The 20,744-nt window shown below is 41.8% G+C and overlaps 1 protein-coding gene across 12 annotated transcripts in view; it reads right to left on the reverse strand.

The window, feature by feature from the left end:
• Window positions 1-20,744, reverse strand: part of TRIM9 (tripartite motif containing 9) — a 108,149-nt gene that overhangs the window by 35,109 nt on the left and 52,296 nt on the right. For all 12 annotated transcript variants that reach the window (XM_059373189.1, XM_059373188.1, XM_059373187.1 and 9 more), the window contains exons 2-3: window positions 12,188-12,283; window positions 9,830-9,952 (exon numbers count right to left, since the gene is read on the reverse strand). In XM_059373189.1, the coding sequence (XP_059229172.1) occupies window positions 9,830-9,952; window positions 12,188-12,283 (219 nt within the window). The remainder of the gene's footprint in view (window positions 1-9,829; window positions 9,953-12,187; window positions 12,284-20,744) is intronic.

The raw sequence follows: 20,744 nt of genomic DNA on the forward strand, positions 1-20,744 counted from the left end.
GCAACACCACCATTCTATTTTCTGTCATTATGGATTCGACTACTCCAGGATTCTCATGTAAGCGGAATCATACAATGTTTGTTCTTTTGTGATTGGCTCATTTCATTTAGCATCATATCTTCAAGGTGTTTATCCACACTGTAGCTGATGTCAAAATTTCCTTCCTTTTTTTTTTTTTGTTTCCTTAAGATTTATTTATTTTAGTGAGCGAGCACAAGGGGGAAGGGCATAGGAGGAGGGAGAGTGAAACTCAAGCAGACTCCACGCTCAGCACAGAGCTCAATGCAGGGTCTGTGATTGCAACCCAAGCTGAAACCAAGAGTTGGACACTTAAACTGACTGAGCCACCCAGACATCCCGAATTTCCTGAATAATATTTCATTGTAGGTACATACCACATTTTGTTTATCCATTCAATCATTGATGGATGCTTGGGTTACTTCTACCTTTGGCTCTTATGAATAAAGCTGTTATGACCATGGGTATACAAATATCTGAAAGTCCCTGTTTCACTTATTTTGGGTATATGTCCTGAAGTAGAATTGCTGGATCATATGCTAATTCTATTTTAGTTTTTTTTGAGAATCATCATACTGTTTTCCATAGCAGCTGTACCATTTAATATTCTCATTAGCAATGCACAAGGGTTCCAATTTCTCCATATTCTCACCAACACTTATTACTATCTTTTAAAAAAAATAATAATAGCCACCCTAATGGATGTGAAGTGGTATCTCATTGTGGTTTTGATTTGCATTTCCCTAATGACTAGTGATGCTGAGCATCTTTTCATATGCTTATTGGCCATTTGTATATCTCCCATGGAGAAATGTCTATTCAAGTCCTTTGCCTATTTTTTAACTGGGTTGTTTTTTTGCTTTTGACGCACAAAATTTATAAATTTGCATGAAGTCCAATTTGTCTACCTTTTCCTTTGTTGCCTGTGCCTCTGGTGCAATATCCAAGAAATCATTGCCAAATCCAGTGTTGGGAAGCATTTGCCCATTTGAAACATTAGTGTTTTCATCTAAGAGTTTTATATTTTCAGTTCTTACATTTAGGTCTTTGGTCCATTTTGAGTTAATTTTTGTGTATGGTGTTAGGTAATGGTCCAACTTCTTTCTTTGGCATGTGGATAGCCAGTTTTTCTGGTGTCATTTGTTGTAAAACTGTCTTTCCCCATTGCCTAGTCTTGCCACCCTTGTCAAAATCATACTGTTTTCATTATTGTAGATTTGCAGTAAGTTATATAATCAGGAAGTATGAGAACTCTAGTTTTGTCCTTTTACATGATTGTTTTTGCTCTATAGAGTTTCCTAATTTTTTGACAGATGATTTGTTCCCACTTTTTCACTTTTAATAAAATAAAAATAAAAATAAAGTGTAGGGTTTGAAATCTGCATATCAGAACTGGTGAAAGAAATCAACTTTGATGTGAAGATCATTTCTGAGATTTTGCCGGGGAGAGGTGAGACCAAATTTAAAATTCAGTGATAGACTTATTTTCTCTGGCATCTAGTATTCTGTCAAACCATCACCCTATCTGTTGGTCTGGGCTCATGGAATGCAAATTATTTTATTTTATTTTTTTAATAAAAAACAAACAGGAAGATTAAGTTTTTGCTTCTTACAGGGAGAAAAAACACAAAACACCCAAAAGTATTAAAAAAAAAATCCAGGACAGGTGACCTACTGCTAATATGCTACTTCTGTCTGCCATTTTAGGTATAACTAAATTGTTCCCAGAAAATGTGTTGACATTTTGGTAGCCAGTGCATGAATGCTTCTAGACAGCAGAAGCCTCAGCAGTGGCCAATCACTATCCAAAGGGCATCTGTCCTAAGACTGTGCATACCTAACTGAGTGGTGTGCAAGTCTGCACTGGGCATTGTAACCCAAATTGAGTCTGCTGAGGCCAAATAGACTTGAATTGTTGTGTTTATTTTCCAGAGCATACAGATCAATGATAATTTTATGACCTAAATGTACTGAAATACATATGATAATCAGGCCTCATAAAATTCTACATCTGCCTCTATACATTTCCTTCTAAAGCAAGATTTATTTGATGCTGAAGGAGCTGTCTTGAATGTCAGGGCTCTCCAGCTAATCTTAAGAAGTTTCACTGTAGTGAAGAGTTGGTGCATTTCAGTGAGGGTTTGCCATTGTATTCCATGGTTCAATCTTCTTGGGATAACTCAATATCCCTGAGTTCCTGGTTCTCAACTCCCACTGTTACAACAATGCATTTGGCCCATCTTTTTACATTTTAATCAACCATTTCACAATGATCCCATTAGCCTGTGATAAAAATCACTACTAAAAATTAAACTACAGGGTTCCCAGAAGCAGCACTTTTGGGTGTATTGTAATTGACATCTAGTTTCTGAATTAATTTGGCAAGATTTCCCATCCTATGAAATCAGCCAAATAATTAGATCTTTTAAGAGTATAAATATATTTTCTCTAGTTGAATGTTTGCATCAGCTCTCTTACTTGTTCCCTTCTTCATTCTGTGTTATTTCTACTACTATTATTATTTATCTCACGTTATATTTTCTATGGAAAACAATTCCTAGGAAGCTAGGCCAGGTCACTTTTCCTTTGAGGTCTACATTTCTCTGCAGTTGCTCTGATGCTCCGGAGAAACGGTTGGCACCATGTTTGCAGCTGGCTAGTGATGACTTCCTTTTCTTAGGAAGGAAATGTGCAAGTTGCAAGAGTGACACAAATAGGGACTGGGAAAAAAAAATCTCCCTGCTTTCATCTGCATTATGGCCTGAACCAGCTCTCTGGGGACAATGAATTAATCTTTAGTTTATAGTTTCAGAGAAGGCTTTCACAATCTTATTAGCAGTCCCCATCTGTTCAGGATGGCAAGTCCTATTGATCACTTGAATGTTTTTATTTTGTTAAGTGGCAAATTTATTAAGGTTATTCTTTGGGTCAAGATGTGTCACAGACACCTATTCAGAAAAAATGAATTTGAGAATAGACTGGCGTGTTCCTCTGAGTGCTCAAATTTTTTCAGTAGCATAGAGTAACCCATGATAGCTTATGTGTAAAATTTTGTTCTTTCTGTCCACAACTACATTTCCCATCCCATCTCTAGTAGACCAATCTCTTCCCTCTGGCACAGCTCATGTAACACAACCAGCAGTGAGAACTGAAGTTAATTAAAGTGAATTTCATTATTTTATCCAATTTGACTTTGACACCCTTTCTCTGCCTCCATTCACCTCTCTATCTTACGTGTGTGTGGCTCTTTATTTTCTGTGTTTATTCTTTTTAATAAATACTTTCACTCATACTATTTTTTCACTCATCATGGGGTCTGCAGGGATACCACTAATGAATTTTTAGTCTAAGTAAACACTTCTCTCTTTTCTATTCTGAGAAATTCTTTCCTAAATATAATATAAAACTTCCCATCACAGCTTAAAACAGTTTCTCCTAGGGGCGCCTGGGTGGCTCAGTGCCTTAAAGCCTCTGCTCAGGTCATGATCTCAGAGTCCTGGGATCGAGCCCCGTGTCGGGCTCCCTGCTCAGCGGGGAGCCTGCTTCCTCCTCTCTCTCTGCCTGCCTCTCTGCCTACTTGTGATCTCTGTCAAATGAATAAATAAAATATTAAAAAAAAAACAGTTTCTCCTAAATATAAGGTAATCCTTTTTTTATATGTAAGGTACAAGTAATCTCAAGATGCAAGCCTGAAGAATTTATTCTTCACAGGTTCTTTTGATCAGTGGGAGGAGTTTCTACATGTAGCATCATTCCTAAAGCAAGATGACCAACTAATGCTTGGAATGGACTCATTTGTGAGTTACAAGTGAAGTGCTTTGTCCATGAGATTTGTCTCGTAAAATAACAAATTTTCTTTTTTTCCCCCTAGATTAGGATATTATCTCCTATATTATCATTATATTCACTGAAACTTAGAGGCATTTAAATTAAGGAAGAGCATCTTCACTTTCTCACATGCCACCATTCTCCCACATGATTATAAAAAATATTTCCCCCTTCTCTTGATACCACTCTCTGTGCTAATGTCATTAATTTACCCACATAGCAACTACTCATTTCAAAGACCAGTTTTGAGGCTTTGAGTTCTAATCAAGAAAAGGATAATTTAGCCCTATTAAATAAATAAAATATGTACCTGTTTTGAGGAAGGCTTGAGTTTTTAACAGAAAAACTGAACTTTCTATTTCAAAAGTGTGAATGCCACCCATAGCCTTATCAATAAACTTTGAGTGGAATATGCAAAACCCACTCTTAGAATGTAGAATACTACATCCCTGTACAAAGAAGTTAATGAAGGAATACAAGTCGCTTGGAAAGATACACATATTGGTGGGTCCCACCCACACAGGAGAACATTTACTGTTTATGGTGGGCTGTGGTTAAAGTGATACATACAGCATGGTATTTTGTAGGCTGTAAGGTGCAGGGAGACACAGTAGATGACTCGCCCATATTCAAAGTGTGTGTTTAGTGCCCTCTGGAGGTAAGGAATGTCATTCATGTCTGAGTTAAGATGTTAAAGATCTGTGACTGCCCTCCATTGACATTGCCAAAGTGGGTAATGAGTGTTCAGAAGAGTGTCCCCTAACTTTGGTGAGCTCCAGCTGTGTGTGGTGGCATCCTGGTGATCCCATAGGATCCTTGCGTACAGTCCCTCTATGACTTTTGTTCCTATGTGGTAAGTAGCAGGGAATCACAGCATTTGCTAAATGAATTCCCCATTAATGATATAGCCTTATAATCAATAATAATTGTGGTTCAAATTTTAGAGTTGGTCCCCCCAAGGGCAGTCAAAGCTTCAAGTGTTCCAGTGTGCTTAATATTTCCAAATGTCTTCATTGTAATGGACTTATAGAATTTGTTGCCAGTTGTTTTATTGGGATTGAGCTGATTATTGGCATAAATTTGTTGCTTATTCTTTCTAGTAAGGGCTGTAGCCTGTCAAATCCTATCTAATTACTTACAAAAGTTTTGTGAGCTTGGGTAGGTCTGTCTTCCACCCTTTCTCCATCCATCTTTCTTCCTTTTTTTCATTTTCTTTCCTTTCCTTCTCTTTCCCTTTCCTTTCCCTTTCTTTGCCTTCCTTCTTCCCTTCCTCTTTTCTCCTTCCTTCCCTCTTTCCTCCCTCCCTCCCTTCCTTTCCTGTCTTCCTCCCTCCCCCTTTCTTTTTCTTTGTTCCTTCCTTTCCTTTCTTTTCTTTCTTTCTTTCTTTCTTTCTTTCTTTCTTTCTTTCTTTTCTCTTTCTTTCTTTCTTTCCCATCTCCCAGCCCAATCTAAGTCAAAGGATTACTAGCCTGTTTTGAAGCAATGGCAAAATAGCCTAAGGAAGCAATTTGACAAGCCAATAACGTCCCTAGTGCAAATCTGTACTCTGAATGAAATGACCATATAATTCGTTTTTCTAAATAAACATATTGGAAACACAACAGGCAATACATGGTAAATAATAATAATAAAGACAATGATGCTAATAATGATAACAATTCTAACAAAACCCAACAATATACTTGGATTCAAAGTCAAACATTTTGTATATGGTTACAATTGGATGTGGAGGTCATCTGTAAAGATGAAATGTTATAAGAAACAGCAAACTTTATCATTTTCTTTTAGCATTCTCACTGGATAATTTTGTTGGTACATTCATTGGCCACCCACACGTGGAAATTAAAGATTAAATTTTTTCAGAAGTTTTTAAATATAACTTTTTTCTTCCAGAAAATCTTAGAATTGAAAGGTAACCAAGAAGACCCCTGTCACCTTGTACTATTCAACATATGAATTTACTCTAAAATATTGGAACAAATATGCATTTAAGATGGTTGTAGAATTATTTCAAATTCTGAGTGTTACATAAATAAAAATCATTCTTTTCATTTGTAAGTTTGTAAGTTTTGTGAGAAAAACACGGATCTCATTAATGGCACATTTAAGTGTTGTCACAAATTCCCTATGAGGATATTTTAAGGCCTTACTCAGATCAGGAAGGCCCAGGAAGAATGGTCACAAACCATACAGTTCAAACAAGACACCAGGGGATTGGGTTTACAGTGCTTATTATGGGGATTTTGCCCATGTTGTCCCAAACACGAATCAGTAGTATTTCTTCAAAACTTGAAAGCATTTTTTCCCCTTCAGTAGCTTTCTGACATTTGATTAGTTTACCACATCCCAAAACTAGATATTTGTCTCCCAGTGTTTTTTTTTCAAACCACAGAATAATATTAAACAAAATTTATATTTCAAATATTCCTAAAATATGGTCACAGCTGCCTACATATGTCTCCAAGCCTTTGTTTGTTTGTTTGTTTGTTTACTATTTTAAAAAGAGCTCACCAAACTTCGTGAACCATTTCATAGGATGATCAGTTAAAAACACAAGCTACTTTCCTAGTTTCAGAGACAATCACACCTGTGTATAGACGATTTCTACATGACATACTCTGGTATTATGGACCTTAAGTCCCTAGGAGCACTTTTTTAACCCACTGAGCCACCCAGGTGCCCCTTAGGAGCACTTTTTTAATATGCTGGGTGCCAGCACATTTCTAGGCATCCTCTCAGGTCTAACAACATTTCCCAAGGACTGCCGGAAGTGCTGGGCAATGCTCTGTGAGGTGACCACTGCTCCTGGCTGATTTTACCCGCAGGTGAAAGTAACTGAGCCAGAGACTTGCTCACAGTTGGAGACCTAGTAAGTGAGGAAGTGTGTCCTCCCACCCCCTTCTCTGTGACACAGAAGCTGGGCTCTTCACCTCTCAGCTCTGGCTTGTCTCAGAACCAGAACCATCCAATCTGCTCCAGCAATGAGTGCTTTCAGAGAGGGGCCTGAGGAGATCATAAAGACTCTTTATACATACTCCCTTTCCAGCATCCCAGGCCTTTTGGATTGCTCAAGAAGAGAAAGTTGCCAGAAAAGTACACACACAACTCTCCTCTTTGTCAGTGAAAAGCAGGCCCCTAGAGAACTCTGCCAAAGGGGAGCGGAAGACCATAAGATTATCCCTGCCCAAGTGTGAGTGATGGGTCGGCCAACAAAGACAGAAAGAAGTACTGTGCTTGGCGAGGGCTGTCTATAAAAGGCCAGTCTTTTCTCACAGATCTGAGTAGCAACAGAAATGACAAGAAAGGGGAATGGCAGGAAGAGAAAAGCAGAGGGAGGGAGATTCGGAGGCTGGCGTCCATGGTCCCGGTGTTGGCGCTGCTGGCGGTTTTTAGCAGTGACATACAATCTGCTGAAAACGGCGGAGAAACAAATCGCTCACAGAACAGCTTTGCTGCCATGGGGGACAACCAGCCACCTGCCTCTTGTTTCCTCGGCCCTTCGGGATCTGGGGCAGGACACTCCACTTGGGGCAGCACACTCCACGCGGGGCAGGGCGACATGAGAGCAGGCAGCTGCCTCTGCTCAGCGGCCCCAGGTGCATCCATGTGTCCCGCTGGGGCGGGTCACCTGGACGGACAGACTGTTGCCCCACGTGGAGCCTGGGCAATGAGCAGCAGCTGTTCCTGAGGGATCTCTCTCTCTGTGTGTCCCCGGCACAACCCTCAATGGATTTTCATACAGTCCCATCCCACAGGGGCAGCAGGGGCTCATGGGGCTCTCCTGCCCCTCTGCTGCTGTTTGATATGCATAAATGATGCTTTCTCAATCTGTGATTCCCTTTTCGGTCCAGATCACTGCCCTTCTGGCTCTCCCAGGTAGAAAACCTGCAGTGGCCACCATAGGCCCTGTGAGATTGATCACAAATGGTTTAAAGATACCAAGAAAGTGCCTGCAACAACTTAAAAAAGAGATTTCTACTGAGGAAAAGTTAACACTTGGTGACTACATACAAAAATGGTTGGTCTACTATTTAGAGGGAAAATCCAGCCATCCAGCTCATTTCCTGCAGACAGCTGGGGTTTTCCTTTAGAGAGCTCTATGGGATTCAAGTGATATTTGAGCTCCTCCACCATAACCAAAAAGGATCTAGGTTTCTGAAGGGTATGAAATGAAGGGCTTAGTAAATGTTAGAGCAGGTGATGGAAACAGGTTTGAGTTTGTTCTAACATGAGCCTAAGAGGATTTTCCAAATTAGACGCACCACTAAGAAACAGTAATGGCATCTCTAGAAGGAGTGTTACCATCGCCGGCCTTGGCTTCCTGTCCAAACCAACAGGCTGATGTTCTAGGAACGTTAGAGCCCTGTGCACTTTCCTTTCCCAACTCCTGCTTCAGATTTAACTTCAAGCCATGCCATTTTCTTTATCAAGGCATCTGCTGTGCCTCTCCTTGATAAAAGGGCACTGCAGCTGCCTTGTCAGGACTGTTCAGAGAGCCGTGGCCCTGATGGAGCCCCAGAGGGTGTCAGGCCAATAAGCTTCATCACGTGGCATGGCCCCCAGGAGTTCTTCCAGGCTTGGACCTTGTTATCCCAGCTCTGCCTCCTGCCTGGTGCAGTTCCACAAGTCCTTTCAGAGGGACACCTGAGGCAGGGGAGAAAGGTTTCTATTCCAGCCACATGCTCTGTATTTTGCAGCAGGTGGGCTGTGGAAGAGGGAGCCTCATAGAAGAGGAAGCTAGATTGGGGTTTTCTAACTGTTGGAGAAAACTGTTAAGCTTCCCTGGGGAGCGGTTGTTCTGTATCTGGCCATTTGGCCCCCTGCCTTCTAGCAGCGACCGCCCCCCCACCCCCACCCCCACCCCAGAGCTTGTGGTCCCGGTGTGTGGCTGAAGCACAGAGTAAAGTTGGAAGGTTGGTGATTCTGCCGCTCAGGGCCCAGCATTGCCAGTCTTACCATGGGTCTTGCCCAGGACTCGTGCCCTAGTTAGCAACTAGTTTATTGTCTTGTTTCTGGTTACCACAAGATGGGTACTGGCCCAACCTGAAGCTTCCCCGCCACCAACCTTGAGCCCCAAATCTTATAAGCTGTGTTCTCTTATTTCTTCATTTTGAAACTCTTCTTTGGTCCTCCTACTGGAATCCCATTCGTTTAGAAATGGGGCCTTTCCCTGTTCTTCAGCGACTACAGCCTGTTCAAATCTCCTGATGCTTATGGGGCCTTTCACAAGCTCCCCTGAGGTTGTATACGTTCTCTGCTGCCCACTATCTAAGCTCTCTGATGTTGACTGCCTAACTGCACTAGAGAGGCTATAGTCAGACCTCACCTCTCCCTCTGCCCTCATCAGACCAGCACTGCATACCCCTTATCCTCCTCCTACTGGTAGCTACCCTGGGGCTTATGGCAGAGCATGTGGACCTCTCTGACTGCCTGCTTCTGAGCTCCCTCCTGCTGGGTCCTTCCCATTTCTTCAGCCTGCTCTCACATCTTGTTGCCCTGCTCTAAAGGGGCAATGGATGGGGTATCAGATGTCTCTAAGAGGACCAATGTTTTTGCCAATGGGGGCAGACTTGTAATCAATTGATTTCACAGTGTGATGACAAAAATCCAAGCAGCTGTCCAGTTGCACATTCCCTTTCTCTATTCCTTATTATTTTTCTCAGTGCCTGTTACTAAATACTGCATATTTTACTTTCTTGCTTAATGTTTATCCCTTCTGGTGGAATATAAGCCTCATGAGGGCAGTAATTTTTATTTACCTAATTATATCTATACCCAGAGCAATTCTTGGGGAGTCACTCAATAAACATCAGTCAGGTAAATAAGGGTGTTCATGGTGAATAAAGGGATGCTGGCTGCCTGCCCTCCGGGCCACTGGCCACCCAAGACTGTGGGTATCTGGCCTACTCATCTGGCCTGTCCAGCCTGGCCCTGGGAGCTTGGGCTCCTCAGCTTTCTGCCCTCCCCCCAGCACAGCACTTACCTTCAGCTTGTGCTCATGCTCCTTGTTGACACGTGCAAGCAGCTGGGCTTTCCTTCTGTTGAGGGCGTCGATGAGGGCATCACATTGGGCCACCAGGCAAGCCTCAAACTCCACACTGTTCTCCTGTGTGAGAGAGCACATGTCTTAGTCCCAGAGTACCTGGGCTCCTTGGGCTGCCAGAAAAAAACAGAGCTCCCCTGTCCATTTGTGTGATGGAAATCCCTGCCGAAGGAGATGGAAAGGAACTCTGTCTACAATGCACATTTGGCATTTTTTTAAGTAACTGGATAAATTTCACTCCACAGTGGTAGTGTTCCCTTGAATTTTACATTGAAAAGTATAAATAGTACTTAATAAATTTATTTTTATCAAAAGGAAATCATCTTCACGGTTCACATTATATTGTGTAAAATAAAGCTTAGTTTGTTGAACATAAAGTTAGAGTTGAACATAAATCCTTCTGAGAGCTGGCGTATGTCCACTTATGGATGGTGGAAGGTGGCATTTGGAGAGGTTGGCTGCCTGAACGTGTTGGGTATGGTGGAGGCATGAGAGTTAAAGAACTATTAAATTCAAGAGGAGAGAGAAGAAAGAGGACAGCAGTGGTCTTCAATATTAAACAATAGTCCAATGACAATAGAAGTTTAAAGAATAATCATGGCCAAAAGTACTTGCTCCTTTCATTAAAGAAGGCAAATAGTTAGTGCACATAGGGCGTCAAGAACAATGAGTATATATAACAGGCATCACCCAGCTGTAAAAGTCAAGCCATGAACCAACCGCTTTTTGGAGAAAGTAAACCATGTTCTAAATGAATTATGGCTTCTTCATGATGTTTAAATTGAATGCCAGATCTAACTATTTTTTATTTAAACCTATACAAGCTGTCGACATTTTTTTCAAGCAGCTCTCTCCCAATTCATAAGCATTCATGAACAATCATCCTTTCAATAAGTTACATATGTAATTTTGAGAGCGAAACCATAATCTGCAAAACAATTGTAATTTATAGCAAATGAAAGATGAATACTCACATATACACAAATAGCACTGAAAAAATAGCATCCAACTGGGTCAACTGTAAGCTTTTGCTGGCAAGGAAAGAACAGCTTAGCCTATCAAATTTTAATTTATTCCCAAAGTCAAAAAGAACTGTGTCTCTTAATATGAGGACATACTGATAGGTATCTGATAACTTCTCAAATGCAAGTCCTTTTTCATTTAAGGTGTGCATTAGTAATTGCTACAGCAATGACATCTACATATGAAATTTCAGCTTTCATGACAATTGCTTTTGAGTACTCAAAGAAGTCCTATAGAAAACATCATTTAAGAGCTCTCCATGTCCCATGCAGGATAACATTGGGAGGATAAGTGCAGCCTTCTTGCAGGTTCTGATGTAGAGCAGAAAGAAAGCTTTGCTCTGATGAAGAGGTGGGGTGCAGAGGCAAAAGCAAAGGAGGGACTGACTGATAACCTCTGTTGCTCTGGAAAACAGAAGGAAGTGTATGGGTATTAGGTTGTTAGGCAATCAAAGTTTTAACATGAGCATGCATGCAAAAAAGGGTGAGGAAATCAGTGTGAGATGCTTTGAAAGACTAGCTTACATTTAAAAAGATATTTCTACCTTGACATGGGTTAAATATTAACTCAGAAAGCAATTTACTAGAGGCCAGAGCGAAGGTTATTTCTGTGAGGCAACCTCAAAACATAAGAACAGTAAACAGAGCAGAAGGTCATTACTTAAGCATCTCATGTAGTTTATGGCTTCTTTCCTTTGGCAATAGTGGAGAATTCACAAACTCTCAAATGCCAGCTGATATGTGGGTCATGTCCAAGTAGAGCAATCTGAAATTATAGCTACCATGGGGGATCTTGTTTGGAAAATATTTAAGCATCTAAGTGGAGAAGAAGCATTACTATAAGCAGGAAGGAAGGACAGAGAGAAGGAGGGAAGGGAAGAAAGGAAAGGGAAACCATCGGATAAGATACACTTATGGCAAGATGTTTTGGGAGCCTGGAGAGTTTAAAAAACTAAACAATTATGACTCCAACTTCACACAAAGGCCTCTTTCTAAATCCAGAGTAGTAGAGAATTAGGACCTCAGTGCCAAGGACAGGAACTATTTGGAAAACCAGGTTGTTGTAGCTGGCTTGTTGGCAAAATATAACCACCTTAAGAAGGGAGTACATTTGAAATTGGTCTGTACATTTGCTTGTTTTCGAAGAGACAGAGCAGAAAAATAATTGGAATTTCCCCCACAACACAGATAAGTAGAAGAAACAAACAAACTTCCCCATGATGAAGCAATATCTGAACCCATGGGGTTTGCTTTCTGTCTCAGGTGCTGCCGATACCTGGATCTGCTGGACCATGTTGCGGAGCTGCACCAGAAACTCCTTGGCTTCTTTGGCCCTGTCTGACAGCCCGTTCAGCGCCTGGGAGAGCTGGCTCTGCAAAGATAAAGAAGGAAACCATGGAGCTGTAATCACAGGAAGTAGCAACGAGGTTGTACAGAGTCATTTCAATCCAAGACCCAAGGGTCCTCAGCCTCCTCAGATTCTTTTCGTCAGAGCCTGGGACAGTTAGCCAACATTTGTACATGAGGATTCTGGTATTAACAGCATCCAGACCCTTTCCACAGGCCCCTGAGAACTTTCTCCTCTGAAGCAGGGTCAACTCCTGGCCATTGCAGAGGCCCTCACCAGCTGTATCTGCTTGGAATTCCCTCATCTCATTAATTTGTTGATTAATTCAGCAATAATTTATTTATTTTGAAATTAAGAGAAAACTGTGAGTTAGATGATTTTGTAATTGTCAAAATGATTTAGGTTTAAGTGTTCTTGGTTTGGGCCTGGGGCCGGAAGAATAGAGAGTCAAGAACAGGAGGAGGGAAGGAAGGGTTAGAGCACTGGTGTGATGCTCTGGGGCCACTTCAGTGTAATGACAGATACAAAAGCCACGATCACATTCCTCCTCTCCAAGGTCACCTTTTGGCTTCCAATTACAGCCCTGTTGCCGCAACTCCTCTCCACTCCCAAATCAAGGCAGGCTCTCTTCCCAATTTCGCACACTGTCCTGTCCACATGGGATGCAATTCTGCTGGGGGGTCAAGGGTGCAGGTAAGACCTTGCTTTTTCTCCAGCCTCCCTGCCTGTTGGGGTGGCAAAGAGACACATTGCTAATTGATGAGACTGGAGTGGAGCTTGGCTGGGGGTGGAGAGTAGTCTGAGGAAGCTCTTGGTTTTCTGCTCACTTGAGACCAGTGTGGCTGGTGCAGCCTCTGCCCTTGTGTTCCCAACTTTATGGCAGAAGTCTTATGATTCTCCTTGAGAAGACCAGCATAGTAAGCGAGGAAGGGTAGAAGAAGAAACAGCCTGGGTTCCAGGGGCAGCTTTGAGCAGCCAAACAACACTTGAAGTCTCCTACCACTAGGCTTCTTGTCTATGGGGAATATTAACTTAAATTAAGTAGTTAATTCAATTAGTTAATTAACTAATCACCAATTAATCAATTAATTAGTTAATTGACTTAGTTAAGTTCCCATACGGGGGTTTCCATTACTGGCAGCCACTACCATTGTACTTGATGCAAAAGTTCTTCTCCTACAAGCCTGGGCATAACTGCCCATCTCTCCAGGAAATTACAAAGACAAACTCCTTTCTCACAACACCTTCTTTGAAAACTAAAGCCTACTCCCCTCCTTGCCAAGACAATACCACAACCACTCTCCTCTTTCAAGTAAAAGGGCAGAATCTTAAGGTTATATCTCTTGGTCTAATGAATGTTTCTCTGCCTCTTTTTAAAAAAATGTAAATCCAGTATAGTTAACATACAGTGCTTTATTTGTTTCAGGTGTACAAGAGAGCGATTCAAAAATTCTATACATTATTCAGTGCTTATGAAGTTAAGGGTACTTTTAATCCCCTTCACCTTACTATATGATCCAGTAATTCCACTACTGGGTATTCACCCAAAGAATAAAAAACTCTAATTTGAAAAGATACACAAACACCTATGTTAACTGTAGCATTATATACAATAGCCAAGATATGGAAGCAGCCCAACTGTCCATTAATAGATGAAAGGATAAAGAAGATGCGGGGTGTGAGTGTGTGTATGTACAATGGAATATTATTCAGCTATAGAAAAGAACAAAATCTTGCCATTTGCAACCACATGGAGCTAGAGTGTATAAAGCTAAGTGAATGTTTTTCTTCTTATATTTGCCTTATTAAATATAAAGTTGGGCACTGGATCTCTTTAAAAATATGCACACCAAATGCTTGCTAGAAGCAATGTGGGGTAGTAGAAAGAACACAGGCCTTGGAAACATTCAAATTCTGCCTTTGTCCTTTACTAAATGTGACCTTGGGAAAGTTATCTGTGCCTGGGTTGCTCCAGTGTAAAAAATGGGAAGCATAATAATGTTTTATAGTTGGGTCATTGTGAGGGTTTAGTGCATTCACCAATGAAAAAGCTCCTGCTAGCTATGTATAATGGATAAGGGAACTACTCTGAATTCATAAATGCTACCAGTTACTGGTAGTGCCAACTTTTATACACAATTTTACCTCCTCCATAAAATAAGAAGAATATTACTATTCTTGGGTGTCATGGGCATTGCATGAAATGAAATTTAAAGGCCAGAACCCCTCTGTTGTATGGTACATGCTTAATAAATGTTAGTTATTACTAATTAAAAAAATTTTATTTATTTGAGAGGGAGATACAAAGAGTGTGCATGAATGAGGTGGCGGGGGGTAGAGGAGCAGAGGAAGAGGGAGAAGCAGACTCCCCGCTGAACAGAGAGCCCCATGCTAGACTTGATCCTGAGACTCCAAGATCATGACCTGAGCCACCCAGATGCCCTAGTTATTATTAACTCTTTTCACCTTCTTCCTTCCTGCTCACAAACACCTGCAGACTGACTGGGGAGATTTGCAGAGCAGATTCCTAGAAGAGGATCTGTTGGGAGAATATACTTCATCACTTTTACTCTGATCTATGTACTCAGACTCAGGGAGGCTAAACCAACACAGCTACGAAAGAAAAAGCACAAAGTGAGCCTACGATGCTGGAAGGGCTACTCAATTATTTATTACCAGGTCCCAGCTGCACCTATTATTTGGAATAAAAGTTTTCTCCTTAAGAACTTTTTCTAAGAGCCCAGGGAACGAAAAAGGGTAGGAGGATCTCATTTAGAGAAGCAGACAATACAATGACAGACATATTCTAAAGGAGACATTTTTCATTGTTACCTTAGAATTCACATCTTTCTTTTTCAGAATGAGCAAAAGTTTGCTGGCTACTACAGTTTTCATCCCCCTTTTATTATAACATCTGCCTTAGTAACCACACTTGGATGTTGGAATATAGAAGTCAAGTTCATTCAGCTATAGAGAACTGAAGCTACCTGATTTTTTGTGTTCCCACCTGGTACTTAATATATAATGTAAGTTAGTTAGACCTGACACCCATAAAGAATTTTCGACAAGATACCACTAGCTCCTTAGAAAAGAAACTATTTCGTAGGATACAAAGAGTACTGGCCTCATCCATTCCAGGTTTTCTTTTTTTTTTTTTTTTTTTAAAGATTTTATTTATTTATTTGACAGACAGAGATCACAAGTAGGCAGGGGGGGGGGGGGGGGGGGGGGGGGGGAAGCAGGCTTCCTGCGGAGCAGGGAGCCCGATTCGGGGCTCAATCCCAGGACCCTGAGATCATGACCCGAGCCCAAGGCAGCAGCCCAAACCACTGAACCACCCAGACACCCCCCATTCCAGGTTTTCATGTGGGAAAGCTGTAAGCAAACTGAAAAAATCAATTCATTTGCAGATTACCTCCCTTTGTGTCTATTTTCAATCCCAAGAATACCTTCTACCTGGCTAATGGTTCTGGTATTTGATAAACAACTGTATTATAAGATAAAGATCTAAAAACCTTTCTCTTAAGCTTTGCCAGCTTGTGGAAACTGAGCAGGAGACAATGAAAAATCTTGGGAACCATTTATTACTAGAAAATGCCCTTATTATAAGGATTTATGTGCTTTTATAGGATAGTCTTTTGATCACATTTATAAGCTACATCTGACACAGAAGAACATTATTATTGATTGATTTTGTTTCCCAGGAGCATTTAAATTTCTGCTGTGAGCTAACAGAAATGTTTTGTCTGCATTCAGGACCACGGAGCAGCCCTTTGAATGTATAGCAGATCACCAAAGATGCAAATACTTAGTGCATGTTTTCTTTACAGCACCTTCGGCTGTACCAGTAGCCATCAGAAGCGGTTTATAATGCCTAAGCAATGACGTTCTGATTTCCTGAATAGTTGTCTTCCAATTTTCTGAAAAGGTGTCATGACCAGAAAGTGAATGAGAGTGGGGAATTAATGTAGCCTAAGATGCCAGAGCTCAGAGCATGCTCTGAATCACCAAGATGGCTCAGAAAGGCAGCAAGTTGCTCAGAGCTGTAAGGAGGGAAACAAAACACTCCCCCTCCTCCTTCCTCCATGTGCTACTTTTTCCCTCCAATTTCCACCCAGATTCCCCTCACCTTCCAAAGGATTGAAGTTATAAGGGATCAGGAGCTCAACCTGGAAGCCGTGGGAGGGCAGTTTGCAACCCATTATGACGTAGGTTCAGTAGATGGGTATGGGATTCAGTCCCTCTCAACTAGCTCCTCCCTTGGCTCAGCATCTGCCTAGCTGCAGAGGATGCCCACACTGAGGATGGTGTCTCCTCTCCTCGCTCTGCCGTGAACATGATCTGTGTGTCATTTTCTCCCTTACTATGAATATTGGATGGAGGCAATTGGGACAAAGGAAGGAGAGCTTCCTGGCTGTCTATGATCTTAAGTTATAGCTATGGGACAGGTCCAAAAGGGTCAACCCTAAAGAATTAGTACAAAATAGATGAAGCAACACTGGCTTAATGGCCCCTGTGACTCTGTCACAGCACACTCCACTTGGGGACCATGCTCAGGCCCCCTCCTTCCCAAGTACCAGGGTCAACACAAAATACAGGAGCAAAGTGACAATTGATGTGATGTAATTTTGAAGGAAGACCTTAGAATAAGAACAATTTTTTTCTGGAAGGAGTGCTGGCTTCTAAGTCTTACTACATTACTGTCATTCTATAATTAAAAAGTAAAGGCAAGAAATTCTAACAGTTAAGAGATATTGGTCATTTCTTATTAGCAAGGGACTACTGGGTGCTTTTAATGGGACTCCATTTAATCCCAATCACCACCCTGCCATTTTGCAGAGGTTCAGAGAGGATACTCGAGTTTAGGTTTTACAACTCACATATAAAAGAGCAGGAACACAAACCCTCATCTAACTCCAAAGATGTGCTCTTTGCTTCCACAGTCCAAAGAAGAGAAGTCTCTCACTCATGCAGGAAGAAATAAAAACCACCCATGGTGAGAGCATGCAAAACCAAGGAAGGTGAGGTGGTGGGGGTTATGATTGATTATGAGGAAATCTGATTATGCTCAACAGGCAGATAATATGTAATCCATAGCATAGCTAGTCAAACCTAGATTTTTCCTGCATAAAGTTTTTTGGTGAATTTGAAAAGGACCTTGTCAATGAGATCCATGGGTCTCATGGGAGAGGGCCAAAAGGTTTGGACTGAGGTCCACCATTGGCTTTATCATGCACTGACCTGAGACCTTGGGAGGGACTGGGCTGAGGATGGAATCAGGTAAAGGAATGAGAAGTCACTGAATAACTATAACTTGGAGAACCTTTGAGCTGAACTCCCAGGGGGACTGATTCTCTTTCTGGCTAAACTTCTGTTTCTGGTCTATACCTTTCCTTGCACCTTTCCTTTCTTCCACAAAGGGATCTCTCCTCTGGTTTCTCTGATGGTGTAAGACCCTGGATCTAGCCCAGCCCCAGCTCACTAGTTAGATGGGCAGGAAGCCCCACAGGCTGGCCTGCCTGGAGATGAGGGCCAGCAGCAGAGTAGGGGTAGTAAACAGGTTGTGATCTGTGAACAGTAATCTTGGCATGTGTGTGTGTGTAAGTGAATGTATATGTGTGAGCAAGCATGAGCACAGAGAACGTGAGTGTATAAGAATGTGTGCCAGAGTACATGTGTGTATGAGACATCAGTGGAGCACCAGGAAGCTCTTGGCTTTGGATAAGGCAGGTATCAGAGGGGTCTTATGGGCAGCTGATTTGGGCCCACTCAGTTGCTGCTTACTGCTAATTGGTTCTGACCAAGATCCTCTCTGTGGCCAAACGCACTCAGGTTCCTCTGAGCCCTCTTCTCAACTTTGGCCCACAAAGGCTTGAACAAAATTCTAACATAGTTTCTAATGGGTCATGGCCACATCCCTGGGATGACCCTAGCCCCCTTGAAGTGTCAGTCTGAGGAAATTCAAGGCTGCCAAAAGAATTTACTGGTTATTTCAGCCAACACGTGAAGATAGAGCCCTTGTCTCCTAGTCTCTGTAGGAGGTTAAGAGTCCAAACTCCATAAACACCAGTTAGCAAACCCAGATGCATTCCACATGGGCCAACCCCTTTTCACTTTCTGTAATTTCTCACTTCCCTGACTCTCCTGAGCCTCAGCTCATCCCCTCCCCATTCTTCCAATCTTCCTTTAAAAAGCCCAGTCACAAAGGCAAGCAGAAGACAAAGCACAAGCTGACCGTCCCCAGCCTCCCCCCAACCCCCACTTCTGGGTGGGACTGTGTGTGACCTTCCAGGAATCTCCCAACTATCTTAATGTTAATGACTTGCTAGAGGGGAAAAACAACCTTAACTTGATTGCCAAGGCCTTTGAAATCTCCCTTTTTCTCTACCTCCCCCAACCCCATAGTATATAATCAGCTACCCATCACAACCCCAGTGCAGCAGCTCTTTCTGCCCTACCCCCCCCCCCGGTTTAGTCCACGTGCTTTAATAAACTACCATTTTGTACCCCCAAAACCCCCAAAACAAAAAACCCCTCCAAAACACCCAATCACTTCCGTACAAATTGAAGTTGAGTTCAGTTACCCTGGACTCCTTTCCCTATTGCAACAGTGTATTACTGATTGAAATCTGTCCTTACCACTGTAACTGGTGTCTACTCTGTTTATCTTTGATAGTGGCTACCCTGGCTCTGGCCTAGGGAAAACTGTGGTAATCTTGGGCAATGAGCTGACCCTTCAGCCGGCCCAGGTTAACTTTAAGGGTAGGGAAGGAAGCACGTCCAAATTCCCCTGCCTGAACAGGCACATCTCTCATATACTAAACCAATCTTACCATTTTGACTGTGAATGTGAGCTATAAGCTGTGCAGAAGAAAAAGGAAGAAGACATTTTGTCCCTAACACACTGTTCCATATAATTTCCTTTCCCATTCCACAGGGCTAGATCTGCACAGACAAGTACACAAACATCCACACTAAAAGCTAATGTGTAACGCCACTGACCTTCTTTTTAATAACAATTCAAATCCAATACTGTTTCAGTCATTCTTGAAACCATAAACATGGGCCAGCAATGCTATTTTTTTAAAAAAAGATTTTATGTACTTATTTGACAGACAGAGATCACAAGTAAGCAGAGAGGCAGGCAGAGAGGGAGGAGGAAGCAGGCTCCCTCTGAGCAGAGAGCCCGATGCGGGATTCGATCCCAGGACCCTGAGATCATGACCAGAGCCGAAGGCAGCGGCGTAACCCACTGAGCCACCCAGGTGCTCCAGCAATGCTATTTTTTTCACCAGGTAGTAGCAACTGACTGAGATAGAGAGGGCAATGGGCAGTAACCTGGCATTGGGATTAAGAAGACAGGCTTTCCAGTCAGACAGACTTGGGTTTAAATCCAGCCTTTCACTTGCTGTGGAACCATGCATGGGCATATTACCTAATGTAGGGAATACTGTGGTGCTCTGTCCAAGTTCTCTTTTAAAGGCTGTTGTGTTGGGGTGCCTGGGTGACTCAGTGGGTTGAGCCTCTGCCTTCAGTTCGGATCATGGTCTTAGGGTCCTGGGATCAAGGCCCGTGTCAAGCTCTCTGCTCAGCGGGGAGTCTGCTTCCCCCTCTCCCTCTGCCTCCTTCTCTGCCTACTTGTAATCTCTCTCTGTCAAATAAGTAAATAAAATCTTAAAAAAAAAAAAAAAAAAGGCTGTTGCGTCCTTCTAGCTGCTGGGAATACCACTGTTGATAAATTGATTACACTAGGAGTCTTTTTGTCTATGGGGACAGGGTGTCCCATAAGTGACTGGCTAGGGCTTCCTTGTCAGGACTTGAGAATAACCCGAAGGGCTATCCTAGCTCCAGAACTCCCAGCAGACGGGGCTGGGGCCAGTCAGGTCTGCTCATTCCTGGCCTTCTCACTTCTTCTACTAAGATAACTCAGCAGCTAACAATCCCTTCACAACTCTCTGAGTCTGTGTCCAGGAGCCCCAGTCTAAAACTCTAAACTTCCTGGGTCTGCAGCATGGAGATAACAATAGTACCTGCCTCTCTGCCTACTTGTGATCTCTGTCTGTCAAATAAATAAATAAAATCTTAAAAAAGAAAAAGAAATACATCTTTGTCACCAAGATTTTAGGGACTGTTTGTTACTCTAGCAAAATTGACTAATACAATTATAATTAATATAATTAATTATATAATTAACGATATATAATTATACAATTATTTATATATATTTTATTTATTTATTTGAATTATATATATTTTAAATAAAATGTATATATATATTTTATTTATATATAATTATATAATTAATTAATCATATATAATAAATATAATTGTATGACGAAGCAATTATAATATTTTCTTTCATGATTTAATTTAATCAATATTCATAGTTTTATCATGGACCAGGCACAGTGATTCACACTAGGAAAATAATGATAAAGAAAGTAAACACAATCCCTTCCTTCAAGGAACCATCATTCCTCAGAAG

The sequence above is a fragment of the Mustela nigripes genome, chromosome 13 (assembly GCF_022355385.1).
Source record: "Mustela nigripes isolate SB6536 chromosome 13, MUSNIG.SB6536, whole genome shotgun sequence".
In the NCBI taxonomy this organism is placed as follows: Eukaryota; Metazoa; Chordata; class Mammalia; order Carnivora; family Mustelidae; genus Mustela; species Mustela nigripes.